The sequence below is a fragment of the Zea mays genome, chromosome 10 (assembly GCF_902167145.1).
Source record: "Zea mays cultivar B73 chromosome 10, Zm-B73-REFERENCE-NAM-5.0, whole genome shotgun sequence".
NCBI classification, from domain to species: Eukaryota; Viridiplantae; Streptophyta; class Magnoliopsida; order Poales; family Poaceae; genus Zea; species Zea mays.
In genome coordinates this window covers 99,558,621-99,576,494 of record NC_050105.1, presented here as the reverse complement: position 1 = coordinate 99,576,494, position 17,874 = coordinate 99,558,621, and the positions used below count along the sequence as shown (strand labels likewise).

At 43.4% G+C, this 17,874-nt stretch overlaps 1 protein-coding gene across 2 annotated transcripts; it reads right to left on the bottom strand.

The window, feature by feature from the left end:
* Positions 1 to 1,822: 1,822 nt before the first annotated feature.
* On the bottom strand, positions 1,823 to 16,251 carry LOC103641474 (ricin B-like lectin R40G2). 2 transcript variants are annotated; one of them, XM_008664824.2, is made up of 3 exons: positions 16,031 to 16,251; positions 2,675 to 2,833; positions 1,823 to 2,294 (listed from the first exon to the last, which is right to left on the bottom strand). In XM_008664824.2, the coding sequence occupies exons 1-3, from the start codon at positions 16,139 to 16,141 to the stop codon at positions 2,043 to 2,045; spliced, it is 522 nt and encodes a 173-aa protein (XP_008663046.1). In that variant the 5' UTR covers positions 16,142 to 16,251; the 3' UTR covers positions 1,823 to 2,042. The 2 variants fall into 2 exon arrangements, with proteins under 2 accessions (XP_008663046.1, XP_008663047.1); XM_008664825.3 differs by having other exon boundaries at positions 1,827 to 2,291; positions 16,031 to 16,248.
* Positions 16,252 to 17,874: the final 1,623 nt, after the last annotated feature.

Below are 17,874 nucleotides of genomic sequence, written 5' to 3'. Positions count from 1 at the left end.
CATTCACACTTTTAGAGGGGGGTTATTTCTTTGAGACTAACGCTCTTTTCAAGCCTATCATGTGTGTAATAGTCTCATTGAAGGAAAATGGAATCTCGGAGATTGACAAAAAAACTTCCACTGTAAAGATGATGATTTGTCAATCAGTATCTTACAACTAGTATCATTTACATTTCATCTCCTCTTGTATAGACTATGATATCTTGATTAGATATCATTTAGTGCTCGGTTGCCAATTTGCATATGTTTTAAATTTCTTCAATTGGTATCTCTAGAATATCTTTTATCATTTAGCTATACATATAAAAATGGGGAGTCTAGTCTATATAAACCAATTCTTGGATCCTCATATGCTTTTATGTGCTAAATATTCTTAATAGTGGAGAGTTTTCTAATAGGGGGAGTAAATCCTTTTTTGGGGAGATTGCTTCACCAAATGGGGTGAACTTTCTTAGATGTTTCAAATTTTTCTAACTTTCTATATGGTCTTAATGTCTTCCTTTTCGGTGTTTGATTCCAAAGGGGGAGAAATTTGAGGACCAAAGCAAACCATAGTATATCAAATACCAAAACCACTCATTTTCAAAAATTTTAGTCTCTAAGTGGTTATTTATGTTGGTTTCGGTCCAAAATAGGAAGTATGTTGATTATGGAATTAGGGGAGGCTTAAGTTCATAATTCCACATTAAGGGGATTGCATGCATTATAGCAAGTAGATTGCACTATTTCGTTTTGTATTTTGTATATTTGCTTACTTTGGTTGTGTTGTCATCAATCACCAAAAATGGAAAGATAGTAAGAAAAATGGATCTCGACCCATTTGACTAATTGGTTTTGATGTTTGATGAACAACATAACCTGTGGACTAATGTATCTGATAGTTTATATATTTGTAGTTCAAAAGTGTGTTGGACCGAGGTATTGAGGAAGCAGCACCTCAAAAGAAGAAATTAAAAGATCCATAGAAGACCTAAAAATGTTCAGCATATGTCCAAGACACAAGGCAAAAGAAGCCTAAAAAGAAAAAGAAGCCTCAAGCAGACGGTGCGGTGCACCGTGAAGACGGTCTGGTGCTGCAACGGCTAGCTATAATGGCTAGTACACATGGCCTATATGGACGGTACGGTGCGCCAAGCTATAGACACTCCAACAGCTAGTTCCAACGGTCAACTGGCGTAGATGGTCCGGTGCACCGTAGGGAGCTGGAACCTGCTCTCCAACGACTGCTTTTGGTTGGGAGCCTATATATACCCACCCCAACGAGCCTATGGATGTGTGGAAGCCCAAACAACATTGCTATTGAGTAGAGACACATCTCCATTGCTCCGAACATCCAAGTGTTTAATAGAATCACTCGGTGATTAGCGTAGGTACTTTGTAAAGTGCTTAGATTAGTTAGACCGCAATTGCACTTCCTCTAGGTTGATCCTAGTAGATTGAGTGAGGTTAGAAAAACCAGAAACACCCTCAACTCTTGCGTGAGCCATTGTAAATTGTACCGAGTGGAGCGACGTCTTACGAGACCACACCAACTGTGTTTGTGTTGTGGCCACCACCGTGTATCGGAGGGAACGAAACCCACAATGTTTTTGCTGGAAGCTCGATAGTCAAGATGGCGAGGACGTACGAGAGGAGATCAGAAGCAGAACACCACTTGCACATGGAGAAAGCCCACGGCTCTATACAGAGTTACTCGATCGGATGATTGGTCTTTGGGTGGGCTTCCGTTGGCGTAGGGACACCAACGAGGATTAGTTAGAACCTTGTGCGGTTCTGCTGCACCGGGCGAGACACTAGGCCACAACACACCCAAACTCATAAGTGAATGGAGAATGATCTTAAATCATATTAGTGACATGTAAATATTCATCACTAATAACACCCATTAGTGAAGGGTTTTTGAAGTAATAACGCGTCACTATGCCTTTTGGAATTTTTTGACCCAATATTAATGACATGTTTTATAATGGACGACACACTTCAGTAATAGATTCAGTCTGAAGCTTTAGAAATCTAATTAGTGACGCGTTTTAACAGAACCTTCACCACGCGTTGCGGCCTACGGGAACTATCTTCCAGTGCCGGTTGCCTTGACCAGAAAAATAGTTAACGGTTACCATGCCCTGACCCGTACTGACATTATTGCCGTCATGTTGCCAACAAAGCATCAGAGAGTTGTCGCTGAGCACCGCAATTATGTTAAAGCCGTCATCGTTACCGTTCTCCGCGAGCTCGGTCCATAGCATGGAGATATCCACACGATCATCATAGTTGTAAGGGGCCAGTTCCACCTGCTGGTCAAATTAATTGGCCACCAGATTGCCAGCAAATCAGGAGTTAGAGAGAAATGATGATGATGATAGTCCTAGGGACTGACGACGATCTTCATGTATTTTGCACAGTTACCCTAAAAGAATTTTCATTTAATTTGCACTATATATATATACCCGAAAAGAATCTTCACTTTACACTATTGTTTTGCTAGTATGCATGCATGGTCTTCTCAGCATACTACATACCTAATTAATAATCAGTCACGCAAAATACACTCGTCACTGTAAGTAAGTTTCATCTACATGCACGGCGATATGCATCACATACTCCTACTAGGCTCTTTTTTTGGGGCTGTATATAAGTGGGCAGCCTAGCTACTCTTAATTCAATCTATGTGTACCTTGATTACGTCGCCGCGACGATATTGAAGATCACTTTGCATGCTTGTATCTTTTCTGTTCACAATTGCTTGTCGTGTGGCCTTGTTCACCAGCGCGAATGTCCTTCGGCCGTTATCATCGGTCAAATTGCTGGATCGGGAGTAGTCCTTGAACCATTGCTGCATGTACATGTCGCTAGCTAATTAGAGCCGATGTGTGTGCTAGGAAGGAAATGAAAAAAAAAAGAGGGTAAGACGGCAGAAATATTGTAACAAAGATTGGTAACTTATTTTGTCCCCCCCCCCCCCCCCCCCGCTTTCAATTCGGTGTACTTTAATCACAATGCATTTGAATCAATTTATGAATTACCTTAATCCATTTATGAATTACCAATATATGCCATTAATTACATATGTTTCTAAGATACAAAACTCCTGCCACAACTAGTGTGAAACTAATTCAAACAACGCATGCATGCAAACTTTATATATGCATATGCATAGCATGTAAGTACATATTTATATTGCTTAGCAGCTATGAAGAAGGTTCTCTGCTAATCATGCACTAATAATACTACTACTTTATTTTAAATTTTGAAATACTCCATGAGGATAAAATTTGTATATTGCTATTATAGATAACTCATTTTCACATAAACACTATAACACACTTACAACATGGATATAGTTTCATATTCTTTTTAAACAAAGGTTAGGATTTTTGTATGTGCAAAAAAGCCCCATGTTACCTCATGTGCAAAAAAAGCCCCCCCTGTTATTATACACTCGGAGGTGTCTTCGCTAAGATTTTGTTTTAATCTGGCTACACCTTTAGGCGTTGTTTGCACCCAGAGGTGTCTTCGCTAAGATTTTGTTTTAATTTGGCTTAGTACGTGTGGATTGTCTGCACCCAGAGGTGTCTTGTCACACACCGTGAATAGGTTTTGCTTTGTACGACGGTGACTGCCTTCGTAGCCGAATGTTGGTTTTGGGAGCCTTTTCGGTTGTAGCACGTCCATTGGGTGTTTTTCGCTGCTTTATTACAAAGCTCCGTCTCATTCAAAATCTCACCCCTTTGTGAGGAAAAGAGTGCGGGCCTGAATTTTGTTTTAAATATTACATGGGCCATCGCGGGCCCTTATGATCAAAATTGTTCTTACAACAAAAAACTTTCGTAGATTGTTTACACTCCAACTGTGTCCCAGCTGGATACCGGTTTGGCTAGTTAGCCTGTAGGCATAAGGCGAAGTCTTCTTTGAAACAATGTAGGGTCCCTCCCATTTGGGTTCAAGTTTTCGTTTTACTTCTATTCACGGTGTCCGGATGAGGACTAGGCCGCCTTCGTCAAACTCCTTGGCTTTGACAGACTTGTCTCACCATGACTTTGTTGCTTCTTGATATCTTGCAATTGTATCGAGGGCCTCAACTCTGCGGTCTTCAAGCAAGTCTTTGTCCACAGGTTCGTCAGCCTCCAGTGCTGGGCTATTTTCCACACTTGGGGATTTGAATTTTAGCTCTTGTGGTATATGTGACCATGTGTTGAGGCCATTTTGACAAGGTTGGGGCTGTTTTAGGGTTGTATTGGGGCTGTTTTGACAAGGTTGCTGCTTTCGCGACCAAGTGTTGGAGCTCCCTGGGTGCGAAGGGTCCCTTGGTTTACGTTGTGCCTCGACCTTGCGGTAATGGAGGTCTTCAGAACGTTCATACTTCTTGAATAATTGATACAACTCTTGGAGAGTTGGTGGTGGATCCTTGGTGTAGTGACTATATATGTGACCTGTGCAGAGACCGTTGATGGCGTAATGAATAGCATTGCTGTCTTCCACTAACGTAACTGAGACTTAAGCGACAAAAATTTCTTGTAGTAGTCATGAAGGCTTTCCCTCTCTAACTGTCTGCAAAGTGATAGCTCTGCGAGGGCATCTGTTTGCTGTCTGTACCCTTGGAAGTTGAGGAGGAATTTGTGCCGAAGGGCCGCCCATGAATCAATCGACAACGGAGGAAGCCTGATGCACCATGTTAAGGCGGGGCCCTCCAGGGTGATGATGAGAGACTTCGCCATTGCATTGTCATCTCATTCGGATGAGGCCACTTTGACCTGATAACTCATAATAAAAAGCGATGGGTTAGCCTTCCCGTTGTACTTCAGCCAATTTCTAGCCCTGTAGTTGGTTGGCCATGTTGTTGCCTGTAGTCTGGCAAAGAGTGGGCATCTATTATCAGTGAAATTGAAAGCCTAGAAGGTGTTGCTTTGCATCGTCTCCTTGACTTCGTCAAAACTGCTCAATCTCATGGTGCCATGTGAGGGCTGTACTCGGTCCTGGTGGGCATGCAGCTGCGATATTTCTTGCTCGAGGGCTTGGACGTGCTCTTTTTCTTGCTAGATAAGGAGACATACTCCGGCCCACGCCTCGCTACATTGTTGTTCGGCCACGAGGGCATCTTTATACTTCTGGAGGATGGAGTTGCACAAGCAGAGGATTTTGAGTAATAGTTCCTCCTCGGTGTTAATACCGAGGTCCAGGCCATCCTGGAAGTCTTCATCATTGTTCTCCGGAGGCATTCTCAATGGGTGGTGTTGGTGGCCTACTGTGGCGTTGAAACATAGGGGGGCCATAGGCAAGTTCCTCATCAGATCTAGCAAAACTTTAGCTTGGTAGGGTAGCCTTTTTGGGTTATGGAGGGGATCCCCTGAGCTCTCTGAACTGGTGGTGTGGACCTCACCATTTTGGGTGACTTTAGCTTGGTAGGGTAGCCTATCGACACCTCAGTCTTGCGACATGGACAGGTGAGTCCGTCACGCTCATAGCCTTCGCCTGGAAGAGCCATTACGTTACTCATCGATCTTTGTTGTGTTGGCTACCTGGCGAAGGCCTCTTGCTTCCAAACATTCTGTTCCTCAAGATGGCTCGAGTGCCCCCGCGCCTCTCATCATAATCATTACCACACAAAGTCTCTGGTTACCTGCAGCATTACGGTTAATCGAGGGTTGGGGGTGACTTCACTTTGCTGACCTAGGGCTAGGTAAGCCTTTGTCCCAACAATGAGGTTGACTTATCCCTTGTGGTTGCGGTTGATGATGACTGTTTGGCAAAGAGTAGTCTCTCGACTTGAGTCATGGACTAACTGAGACGTGTGTTATTGTTTTGTGCGACCATGTCTCTCGGCTTGTGGTGTGTAGGTGTGGAGCACAGGGACGGTGGTCGACGGCTAAGGTGAAGGTCATGCGGGTCCGTGCCAATGAACCGGGAAAGGTGAAGGATGAGCGCTTGGACTTAACCAAGGGACCACAGTCGCCGGGTGACGAGCGCTGGGACTTGACCAAAGGACCATTAGCATAGGTGAGTAGTTTTAATCTTGTCCTCAGTTTTGTCTCTACTGTAGTTTTTGGTTCGATTCTGCTCTCGCGTTTTTCCCTTCCCTCTCTTTTGGATCTGTGGAAGAACCTTCGAGTTCTTGAGTTGGGGATTCGTTTGGGGATAGTTGGGTGCTAATATACGATCTTTGGATCGCTGCATATGCCCCTTAATGCAGTTCTTGGTCGTGATCCGAGTTGATCTCAGTTTGAGTTTGTTTGAGAAAACTCCAACGAAACCCCAATTATGTCCGAATTTTTAGACCTGCGGTTGATTTATAAATCTGATTGAGTTCTAAGTTTGTGGAGACCTTGGAATACCTCTTTCCAAGGTGTATACAAAATTTTAGCTCAATTGGAGTTTGTTTCATTCAGTTTCGCATTGAAAATGGAATTTTTGAGCTGCTGAAATCAGCACTAGATAGCGACACGATTTTCGACTGATTGGGAATTTTTGGTGTCCGATTTGTGATCCATTTGTTTTTAGTCTCTTGCGAGTCTTAGGAATATTTTGAAATCATGACATTACTAGTTTGTTGATGTGCTTTTAGTTTGAGCGCTTTCTTCATCTCAATTGAAGTTAAGTGCTCAATTTCAGTTTTTAACAACAAAATTTGATGGGTTCCCATTCACCCCCTCTGGTTGCCGCACTAATCCTTTAATTAGTATCAGAGCCGGTTAAGGATTTCCTAATTCTAATCGGTCTAAAGTCCATGAAGGCAACATGGAACGAGGTGCTGCCAAACCTCCGTTTTTCGATAGGATGAATTACCCATACTAGAAGATCTGCATGTTGCCATATCTTCAGAGTATTGGGTATCATGTCTAGGAGATTTGTCTCGATGCTGTGTTCGATGCTACGAGTGCTCGGATCACTTCGATTAAAATGGAATTCCATGATTCGAACAACAAAACTCGAAATGCTTTGTTCTCATGTCTCTCGCTTGCTCAGTTTGAGCAAGTTGGACATTTGGCTATGACTCATCAAATCTAGTCTACCCTCGAGAGATTCTATGAGGGCAATGATCACATGAAGACCAGACTGTTTGAGACGTACCGGCGGGAGTATGGGAGCTTTGTGCAGTTGGCTGGAGAGACCATATACACTTTGTTTTCTCGATTCCAGTCGATTATCAACAAGATGCGTGCCAACAAGGCACAACTTCCCTATGATGATCATGAGAGCACTGAAGTTGCTACATGCTCTGGATCAGAGGGTTTGGGAGGTGAAGGTCTCAGCAATCATTGAGTCACCCAATTAAGAGACTCTCACCGTGGACGAGCTATTCAGCAAGCTCAAGTCCATCGAGATTAACCACCAGACCCAGGCCAAGATCGAGAACCCCGGTGCACCCACCATGGCCCTAGCCTCTGGAGGTGGTTCTTCCTCTAACCCCTCACCTGCTATGTTTTCTTTGTCTTCCTTGTTGACCATCATAGAGGAGCAGGTGGAGAGCCTTGGGGATGAGGAGCTCGTGCTTGTGGCTAGTCGGTTCATGTAGTTTCACAACAACCGCCAGAACGGGCGACATGGTGGGTCAAAGGATGGATGCTCAATTGCAGTGACCCCGACCACTTCATTGCAAGTTGCCCTAAGAAGGGCAAGTAGGAGGCTGGCCCATGCGACCATCACTATTGTCGACGCAAGGGAAAGTGGGAGCACACCACTAGTAAGCACAAATCCCGGGGAGGTTCAAGAAGGAGGTGCTCAAGAAGAAGTACCTCTAGAAGGCAAAGATCATAGAGAGCGCCTTCCTTGCCTCCCTGAGCGGATCACGACTCCGATGAGCCGGCCTCTTCTTCGAGCGACAAGGATCTCGAGAGGCCCATTGAGAACAAGCTCAATGGGCTGTGATTCATCACCAACACTACAGGGGCCCTTTACACCATGGCCCTTGGATACTATGCGGTGGGTGGTGATGGCTAGGACATCAGCGATGAAACTACTTCTGAGGTATCACATTCTATCGATGATCTTGCCGTTGAGGTAGAAGAGTTGAACGCTGCTTTGGCGAATCAAGACAAGTTTCTTAGGCTTGTTGCTCGTGAGAGGAAACAATTTAAATCCAAGTATGAGAGCATGCTTATGGAGCTTGAGTCTGCTAGAGCTTCAGTTGTGTTGTTTGATGAGAGTGAATGTGATGGGTGGGCCCTTCACATGTTAAACATCGCCACTTTGTAGACCAAGTATGCCACCCTGCTAGATGAGCGCGATGAGCTTCAATCTAGGTCTTGCTTGTTAGGTGAGTGTACTGCTTGTCCTAGTTTGCAGACTGAGCTAGCAGAGAGAAACGCTAGGATAGCCTCACTTGAGAAGGCTAGCTCAGTGAGTGCATCTGCACCTGCATAGTGTGCACTTTGTGAGGGTTTGCAGCCTATTCATGAGTCCTGCAGGCACGACAAGACAAGGATTCAGGAAGAAAACACATGCCTTCGATTTGTCTTGAGCTGGGTGTTGTGTAATGAACCCTAATTGGGCATGACAGTCAGCCAGTTCAAGAGGGGAACTAGTGGACCTGGGTTAGGCTTTGCTGTTAAGGATGGGATTGTCGATTGCTTTGGTAAGGTTGGTGAGTGCAGTGGTCTGAAACCTTCAGAGAAATCGTCAGCCACACCCAAACTTGTCAAGCTTACTCCACCAAAATCTGCTAACCCTATTGTGAGTGATGGAGTGCCTATGGAGCTTGTGAGAGTTCCACCTCAAAAACAAGTATGGTGTCCAAAGCCTAACCATCTTAGGAACCCACTTGACACCCTGCCAGATACCACTAGTGTTCCCACTCCATAATCATTGTGATTATTGTGAGAGAAAGGGTCATTTGGTTGTTTTTTCTTTAGGAGGTAGAGAGATGAGCGGTAGGGTTCTGAGTTGAGCAAAGGGAACAGGAACCACCCCTCTCATGGTGTTCATGATCCTCCTATTCAGATACGTTTTGTGAGGCCTACAGGTGCTTTGCCTCTTGCTTCTAGGCCTTAGGAAGTGAGACCACAAGGTGATCATGATCAGCAGGGTTTTGGTCATGTGCCATATATCCAAGGACCCGTGGCAGAGGCTTTTGTTCTTACTTTCCCAGTGGACCATAGTTTCCTTCTCGTGGTGATCGCTATCCCCCATGGGACTGGGGATGTTTGGTGTTTTTCGTAACACCTTTTAGTGGCAAATGCTGCAACAATGGTATTATTCTTAGTATCCTAACATAGGGTTGTGCCATTTGCTCACCCCGTGTCTTATTGTTGATGCAGGATGAAGGCCTGGAGAACACATGTCTCATGGATTCTGGTTGTTCACGCCATATGACTGAAAGCTTCAGATGGCTGTCCAACCTCGACCCCATGATTAGTAAGGAATACATCACATTCGGGGATAAGTCGAGAGGTAAGGTTGTCTCCCATGGCTCCGTTCGAGTGGATAAGAATTTTGTAATCAAGGATGTTGCTTTGTTTTCGAAATTGCATTTCAATCTGCTTTCTATTTCACAACTTCTTGAGGATGACTATGAAGCGCGCTTTAAGAGGGGGTATTTCTTGTGTTTTAGATGCAAGGGAAGAGTTTGTTTGCCAGATTTCTCCATTTGGACGAGTTTTTCGAGCTGATTTTTTCCATTCAGCCGACCCATCTTGATGTCTCTAGGTAGGAATTTCCTATCTGATTTGGAAGTGACATAGGAGGCTAGGTCATTTGAGCTTCGATCTTTTGTGTCGTTTGAGCTCACTTGACATCATCGAAGGATTGCCCAAATTGAAATTTGAGAAAGATCTTGTCTGTCACCCTTGTCATCATGGCAAAATGGTTACCGATTCTCTTTCCCCTAGCCACCAAGGTGATGACCTCGCAACTCGGTGATTTGCTTCACAAGAACACTGTTGGTCTAGCTCGAGTTTGCTCTTTTTGGGAACATGGTATGTTCTTGTGATTGTTGACAACTTTTCTTGCTATTCTTGGGTGTTCTTTATGAAGGAGAAGGATGAGGCTTTTATTCAAGCTCGAGATTTGATTCTTTAGTTGCAAAATGAGTTTCCTAGGAATGACATGAGAGCGATTCATGGTGACAATAGCACTGAATTCAAAAATACTCATTTTTGAACCTTTTATGCTTCTTTGGGTATCAGTTTTCCTCTCCGTATTTGCCTCAGCAGAATGCATATGTCGAATGCAAGAATCGGGCCCTTGTTGAGATGGCCAAGATGATGCTTGATGAGCATAGGACTCCTACGCATTTTTGGGCCTAAGCGATCAACACTTCCTACCATGTGTCCAATCGCGTCTTTCTCTATGCTTTTCTAAACAAAACCTCTTATGAGTTGCAATTTGGATGACCACCCAAGGTTAGTCATTTTAGGGTGTTTGGTTGCACATGTTTTGTGCTAAAACATGGAAATTTGGACAATTTTAAGTCACAGTCTTCTGATGGTGTTTTTCTCGGTTATGCTTTACACTCACATGCTTATCATGATCTTAACATTGAGACTAACCAAATCATGGAAACTTGTGAGGTGACCTTTGATGATACTTCACCTTGTCCATCACTTGCCTTTGACCTTTAGGTCTAGATAAGATGAGTGAGACCATATTTGTGGAGGAGGAGCACAACGATGTCGATTGTAGTGATCTCGAGCCATCTCCATTGGCTGCCCCAGTTGAGCCTGCTTCGACTACTTCGGTTGATGGGCCAGACATAACTTCTTCTATGGCTTTGGGTCCATTCGAGCCTAAGCCTGCTGAGTCTGGAGGTAATTAGGCTACTATTTTGGGGGAGGTCAATTCCTTGAGGGAGGTTCCACGGAACATTCAATGTCATCAACCACCTCAGCAGATGATCAGGGAGCTTCATGAGCGAGTCACTCACTCCAAGTCACGATAGATTTCTCATTTTGCTCACTCATCTTTTGTTGCCTCTTTTGAGACCCAGGATGTTGGACACTCTTTGTCTGATCCTAACTGGGTCAATGTTATGCATGAGGCGCTTGAAAATTTTAAGAGAAACTAGGTTTGGGTTTTGGTGCCACCTCCTTTGAACTACCATCAAAATGATTCCAAATGTATTTTCAAAAATAAATAGAGTGAGGATGGGATGGTAGTACGAAACAAGGTGAGGTTGGTTGCCCAAGGGTTTTGCTAGAATGAGGGTATTTATTATGAGGAAACCTTTGCGCCTATATCCTGTTTAGAATTCATTAGAATCCTTCTGGCTTTTGTTGCTTCAAAGGGTTTTAAACTTTTTCAAATGGATGTCAAAAGTGCTTTTCTGAATGGGTATATAAAGGAAGCGTTTTATGTGAGGCAGCCCCTAGTTTTGAGAGTTCCATGTTTCCAAACCATGTTTTAAACTCCAAACAGGTTTGTATGGTTTTAAAAATCCCCTAGAGCCTGGTATGAGCATTTGAAATCTTTCTTGCTTGCAAAGGGTTTTAAGATGGGCTCTATGGATAGAACTCTTTTTCTCCTCAAGCATGTCAATGATACTTTGTTAGTATAGATTTACGTGGATGATATCATCTTTGGTGGTTCTTCTCCTGCTCTTGTTTCCAAGATTTTAGATACTATGAGTAGGGAGTTTGAGACGAGCATGATGGGAGAGCTCAACTTCTTCCTTGGGCTACAAATCAAGTAGACCCTAGATGGGACTTTTGTGCATCAAGGCAAGTACACAAAAGATGTCCTGAAGAAATTTGACATGGGTGAGGCCAAGCCTCTTTCGAAGCCCATTTCCATGATGACACCGCTGGATGCCAATGAGGACGGAGAGCCCGTGGACTAGAAGGACTACAGAAGCACGATCGGCTCCCTCCTATACTTGACGGTGACGAGGCTAGACATACAATTTGCAGTGTCTCTGTGTGCTTCATTCCAGGCTTCTCCACACACTTCTCATAGACAGGCCATCAAACAGATTATGAGGTACCAGCATTTCACTCCTAAGTTTGTTTATGGTACTCCTCTTCATCCGTTCTGTCTTTGTGTGGTTATTCAGATGATGATTTTGCAGGATGTCTCTTGGATTGCATGTCCACTTTTGGGATTTGTTAGTTTTTGGGTTTCTCCATGGTTTCTTGGTCTTCTCGCAAATAGTCTAGTGTTGCCCAGTCTACCACAAAGGCTATGTATGTTGCTGCCGCTAGCTGTTGCTCGTAGTTGCTTTGGATGATGGCTATCTTGAGGGATTTTGGCTTGGAGTTTTCTTATGTGCCTATGCTTTGTGATTGCATGAGCGCCATTAGCGTTACCAAAAATCTCATGCTGCATTTGAAGACCAAGCACATCAATGTTCGCTTTAAATTTCTTTGAGACCATTATGATAAAGGGGACATCGATTTGTGCCACATTGATACCCATAGGTAGCTTGCAGACATTTTGACCAAACCCCTCGATCAGTCCACATTTGCTCATTTGCGAGGGGGTTGGGTGTTTGCTTCCGTTGTTCACTAAGGGCTCCCTTTTGGTTTTTCTTCCTTTCTTTTGCCTTTCATGTAGATTTTAATTTTTGTTTCTTGATTTCTGTATCATATCTACATTTGCATCTCATGAATCATTTTGAGCTTCATTTGTATAATTGCTAGAATGTGACTATGCTTTTAATAGTTTGTTCTTTGTGTACATGATGATGCTATGGCATGCTTAGGCTCCTTTTGCTCATATTGATACAATGTTGTTGAGCTAAGCCTGCTTTCATAATTGTGAACTTGACTATTACTTGCTAAATCTAAAAATTGTTCACCATTGAGATTGGCATCTAGCATGTGTAGGATGTGTTGAAATCCTTTTTGATGTCACTAGTATGTTAGGTGGCTATGTCTCATGCCTTGAGTCATTCACTGTCTTGATTCATTTATTCTGTGCTAAAATCAAGATAAATGAAATTCGGAAAGATCGAGATGGATTTGCATTTTTCACCACATCACCGTATGGAGAGTGCTTCCATTTGCACTTTTGGATGAAATTGAGCAGTGTAGTGGATGGTCAAAATCGGTGTCTTTAGCTTCTGATTGCTTTTCTGCATAGGTTACACCTGATTGAAAAGTTAGACAATGACAATGCTTACAACCTCTCGCACTCACATGTTTTCATTGAAATTTGTAATCCACTTCAAAATCTGATAAATCTTAAAAATTTCAATTGGTATCAATTTCAGATATGTTTCTAGCATGATGAGTGACCACTGTTTGGGGTAGTTCACTTGGTTTACCTATGACTAGCACTTGTTTGATTTCCTTCTTACTATATGCCTAGTGCGATTTTAGTGGTGAACTTCTCTTTTCACATATTTAAAACTGAATCAAAATGCTTACACTTCACATATATTGTGCATATGATCAGTTGGAGCATATGATAGCACATGCATTTATTGCTGCACACATCACACAACACCACTTAGAGCATTTTTACAATCTATTGGCTATACTCCTGAAGCTCTTGCACTTCCTGCATTTTATGCATTCTCCTTTTGATCCTTGCATTCCCTCAGGGGCAGTTGGCTTCTTTCTCCTGTCTTAGCGCTTGTGGAGTGCACTTGTCAACAAGGGGGCAATTTTTGGGTCATTTGGGGAACCTCTTGGAGATGTGCATTTGTGGAAGATTTTGGTGAGTTCTTCTTGTATACACATTTTTATGAGGACGTCTTTCTTTCTGTGAGGTTGTTTAGATGTGCTTCAGGGAGAAATACTTTTGTCAGGGCGAGTCTTTGAGCCATTCGAGAACTCTCACTAGTTGTGTTGAGTCTTTGCTTCTTTGTGGTGGAACTAGCTTTGATTTTAGCTTTTGTACTGATTTTGTGCCCTGATTTGGTTTTGGCTGTTGGCTAATGGTGTTGAGCCTCTTTTTGAGGACTAATCATTTTTCGCTTGGTCGTGTTGACCCAGCTTTGCTCACTCTGGATGACTTGTTTGGCTTTTATCTTTCTTTTGGTCATTCAGGTGAGTTTCTCTTCTTCTTCCTTCTTTCTGCTAATATATGCTCATGAGGTGGTGTTGACAATGCACTCATCAAGCGAGAGATTGCAAACACAAGGTTGACTTGTCCTTGTGGTTCGGGTTGATGATGAGTGATTGTCAACGCGTAGCGTCTTGGGTTGAGTTGTGGACTAACCGATGCGTGAGTTATTGTGTTGTGCAACCATGTATCTCGGTTTATGGTGTGCAGGTTTGGAGCACAGGGACGGTGGTCGATGGCGAAGTTGAAGGTCATGCGGGTTCATGTTGATGGACCAGGAGCGGTGAAGGACGAGTGCTGGGAGTTGACCGAGGGACCAGAGTCGCCGGGTGACTAGACGTATTAGCTAACACCTGTGACACGCACCTGAGCGAGGATGGGGAAGAGCGAGCCATGTTGTCGGCGAGGTTGAGGATTGGCGAGACACGTGTCCAGGTTGTAGGGGAGGCGCATGTGGCACGCTACTTGCAGCGGTTTGGTGGTCTATCCTAGAAAACCCACCTAGCGCTATGGATGACAGGTTTTTCGACGGAGTTTGGCCTCAAAACTCGGCGGTGGCGGATTCGGTGGGAATCAGAGGTGGCTTGTGGCGTCATAACGAAGGGTGTGTCGAGGTGAAGCAACTTGGTGTAGAGCGTGTGACCATCCGATCAAAATCCTAGGAGTTGGTACATTTTGCCCCCGACTAAGTGGATAGGCTCTATGTATCTAGGGATAGTTTAGTAAATAGAAATAACCCTCTATAAATAGATGGGTGAGCTGTTGTGGAAAGCCATCTCTTTGGCTAGCACTCTTGTGCTTTTGTTTAGAATACTCTAGTTTTTCATTCCCTAGTTTAGTCGAGATCCACAGGTGTTTTGCTCTCATATGTGTGCTTGTAATATTCGACTCTGTATTTGAAGAAAGGGTGGCCAGATCCATCCACATAGTAGTTTGAATCGTGTCCTCAGTTTTGTCTTCGCTGCAGTTTTTTATTCGATTCTACTCTCACGTTTTCCCTTCCTCTCTCTTTTGGATGTGTGGAAGAACCTCCAAGTTCTTGAGTTGGAGATTCGTTTGGGGATTGTTGGGTGCGAAGATACACTTTTTGAATCACTGCATACGCCCCCTTAGTGCAGTTCTTGGTCGTGATTCGAGTTGATCTCAATTTGAGTTTGTTTGAGAAAACTTCAACAAAACCATCAATTATGCCCGTATTTTTAGATCTGCAATTGATTTTAAATCCAATTGATATAAAAATTGTGGAGAACTTGGAATACCACTTGTCAAGGTGTGTGCAAAATTTCAGCCCAATCGAGGTTCGTTTGGTTTAGTTGCACATTCAAAAACTGAATTTTTGAGCTCGTGAAAGCGACATGATTTTGGACCGATTTGTACTTTTCGTTTTCCGATTTGTGATCCATTCATTTTGTTGGTCTCGTGTGAATCTTAGAAATATTTTAAAATCATGAGTTCACTGGTTTACTGATATAATTTTGGTTTGAACAATTTCTTCATCTCAATTGAAGTTAAATGCTCAATTTCAATTTTTAGCAGTAGAATTTGATTGGCTCCTATTCACCTTGTGTGGTCGCTCACCGGTCCTTCAATATGCCATATCTCTTCATACGCAATCTATGCTATTGCCGGTTATGGGGTGCAACTAGGATGAAGGAAAGAGACGAGGTTTAGCAGTAACTAAAGGTATACTAGATTTTCTTTGAAAATAGACAATATGTAGTTATAAATATGTAGAATCAAGATTAATAATGCTGCCGCGTCTTGACACATGGTCCTTCGTATATAAGAGCTGAAAAAAGCTTAACTGAGATGTACACCCCTTATATTGAAATAAAATTTACGGGTCCGTATACGTGAAAAACTGTAAATGTGAATTAAAAATATATAGAGTAATTGATGATTTATCACAAGATGATAGAGAATATTGAATATAGTATAATGTGTTAGAAAATGAATAGAAGAATAAAATGTAACGAAAATAAATAAATACCAATGAATGTCTAGTACTCACATCGGACTTTAAACTGTGCTAGCTAGAACTTACGCTGATATATAGTACTGTTACAGAACAAAAAAAATGTGTCTTAATTATCACCTGCGTTTTGTCACGGGGATCTTCACGCGCAAGAACGACATCATCGCCACTAATGGATAGTAGGTACAACTTGTCGCCGTCCTGGCTCAATATCTTCACTAATTGGGCCATGGCCGGTCGTTGGACTCTCCTTCCTACGCTCGCTAGGTACTGAAGTTTCTACAGGCGCAGCATGAGGCTCCAAACCCTTTTGTACTCGATCCCTCCAGACAGGTCATACATAGGATACCCTGCTGATCCCAGCCACATTGTTGAAACCTCGCTACTAGTTATTACCGGCTTGTCAGCTCTGCTCCGCGCGTCGTCCAAAAACACATAATATATCTTTCTTAGCTAGCATACCCATGCCCTCAACTAATCGACAAGCGCATTGGAGTGTGTAGGGGTGGCTGCTGGGCAAGATCCACAAATCACGCAATTGTTTAAGGGGGTGTTTGGTTGCTTCTGCTAAAGTTTAGTCCGGGTCACATCAAGCGTTTGACTTTTAAATAGGAGTATGAAATATAGACCCAACCAACTGGACTAGATTCGTCTCGTCTTTTAATCTTCGGCTGACAAATTAGTTTTATAATCCGACTACATTTAATACCCGGAACGGAGGTTCAAACATTCGATGGGACATGAGCTAAATTTTAGCGGGGTGTAACCAAACACCCCCTAATTAGTCATCTGCCGTCGTGAAACTTATACGCATGACGTACCCATCCCATGTACTATGCGTTACAACGGGAACATATAATATCACTATATATAAAATATATTTTATACTGTTATAAGAAAAGGATTCATAATTCATTTGTGATCCTGGACATATATAAATTTTGTTATTTTAATTTAGCTGTTTCACCACTATATTGCAACCATCAGTATCATGCAGACTTCGATATATATCACGATTTGCATGGTCTCATCATTGGAGAGCACATTGCATACCTGTCGGAAGAAGTTTCCTCATACATCGTCAGTATCAGGCACGCACCACCATACGCCCTTGCTTAAACAAAAATACAAGTGTGTGTTTACGAAGAGAATTAAAGACAGACCGGCACAAAAGCTACCCTGACGGTGGCGAGGATGACAAACCAGTAATTGCTGTCGGTCCTCCTCTGCATCACCTCCGGTACCGAGATGACGCCGCAGTCCTTGATATATTAGTTATCGAACATGCGCGACATGGCGAGTACCTATGACTCTTGGCTGGGCTGCTAGACGAAGTGCACCCGGGCTCATCAGCGAGGTAGTACACCTGGTCGTTGCACCACCGGATGCGTTACTCCTCTACATACGTCATGTTCGAGGACACTCACAAAACGTCAGCAACGACCATCGTCACAACGCAAAAGAATTCATGGTCGGTCAGTAGCGACTTACGTGGCAGGTTGGGCTTCAGGTAGACGATGAGCTGGACGGCGTGATGGCGCTGTCGTCGAATGCGGCGCTCAGAACATCCCGAGAGTCGCCGATGTTGGCGACGACCATGAGGTCCCCCTGCTTGATGATGGACAGCGCGGTGCAGCCGCTCTGGACCGCGTCCAACCGGCGGCTGCGCCGGAGCTTGTTGTACACAGCGGCGCATGCGGTCACGTGAGACTGCTTCCAGAGGTCGAAATTGCAGTCGCCAAGCTTCTTCACGTCATCGATGAGCGACGCCAATACGAGTGCCTCCTGCTAGTGGTGTTTGTTCAGGGTTTCCAAATAAGAAACATGGATTCATCCTTGGCGTTGGTTTATGAAAATGACTCACAAGTCAGATCCATGGAAAATATTACTGAGAATAAATGCCACGCATTTAAAAAAAGGAATTTAAGTGGAAAACATTATTTAAACAAAAGAAATTGCATGCA